Source organism: Buceros rhinoceros, unplaced genomic scaffold (assembly GCF_000710305.1).
Source record: "Buceros rhinoceros silvestris isolate BGI_N320 unplaced genomic scaffold, ASM71030v1 scaffold35550, whole genome shotgun sequence".
Classification (NCBI taxonomy): domain Eukaryota; kingdom Metazoa; phylum Chordata; class Aves; order Bucerotiformes; family Bucerotidae; genus Buceros; species Buceros rhinoceros.
The window spans coordinates 529-1,172 of NW_010390745.1; the positions used below are offsets into that span (position 1 = coordinate 529).

The window sequence follows — 644 nt, forward strand, 5'->3', positions numbered from 1 at the left end:
CGGGGCCCCACTTCCCGGACGCAGCTGCCGGTGTCTGGAGCTCAGAAGGTCCCCGACTCCAGAGACATCCCGCAGACGCTGCTCTGCCTTTGGCGGGCTCACAGATCGAGCGCTGCCTCCTGCTTGTCCCATTGCGTCCCACGTGCTGCTGGTGGGGGTTGTTGATGCTCAGCTCAGCTGCTGGGTTGGTTTTTCAGTGGTTTTATTAGAGAAGTAATAACTCAGTGGGTTTAGGGGCTGTGGAGGAGGGTGGTTGTAAAGGTGGGCCCAGAGGCTGCTCTGGGCATTTCTGATGACCGCGGTCTCCTCAGGGCAGCGTGGCTGCTTCACCTGCTATTCCCCTTTAGGAAGGACGTGTCCGACTGGTCAGAATCGGCCAACGGCTCTCCGCAGGCGGACGCTCTCTCCTTGGAGTCGGCCAGCAAGGAAGCCTATTTCAGCAGAGTGGAGACATTCACCATATCCTTCCTGGTGCTGAGCTGCCAGCCGCCCCCCACCCTGCTTCGCTGTCACCCTCCCTGTGCCTTCCCCGCCAGCCCCATCTTCACAGAGGCTTTTCTTTGGCCAAGTAAACCCTGTTCAACCCGTAATTCACTGGGTCTGTTGGGTTTGATCCTTAACGGCAGGGGACCCCGGACGCCGGG

General features: G+C 59.9%; 1 protein-coding gene across 1 annotated transcript in view; it reads left to right on the forward strand.

Moving 5' to 3' along the window:
• Nucleotides 1-347: 347 nt before the first annotated feature.
• ZC3HC1 (zinc finger, C3HC-type containing 1) overlaps nucleotides 348-644 on the forward strand; it is a gene marked incomplete at its 5' end in the record, with an annotated part of 7,081 nt that continues 6,784 nt past the window's right edge. Inside the window, one exon of the mRNA XM_010138991.1 lies at nucleotides 348-542. Within this exon, the coding sequence (XP_010137293.1) occupies nucleotides 348-542 (195 nt within the window). The remainder of the gene's footprint in view (nucleotides 543-644) is intronic.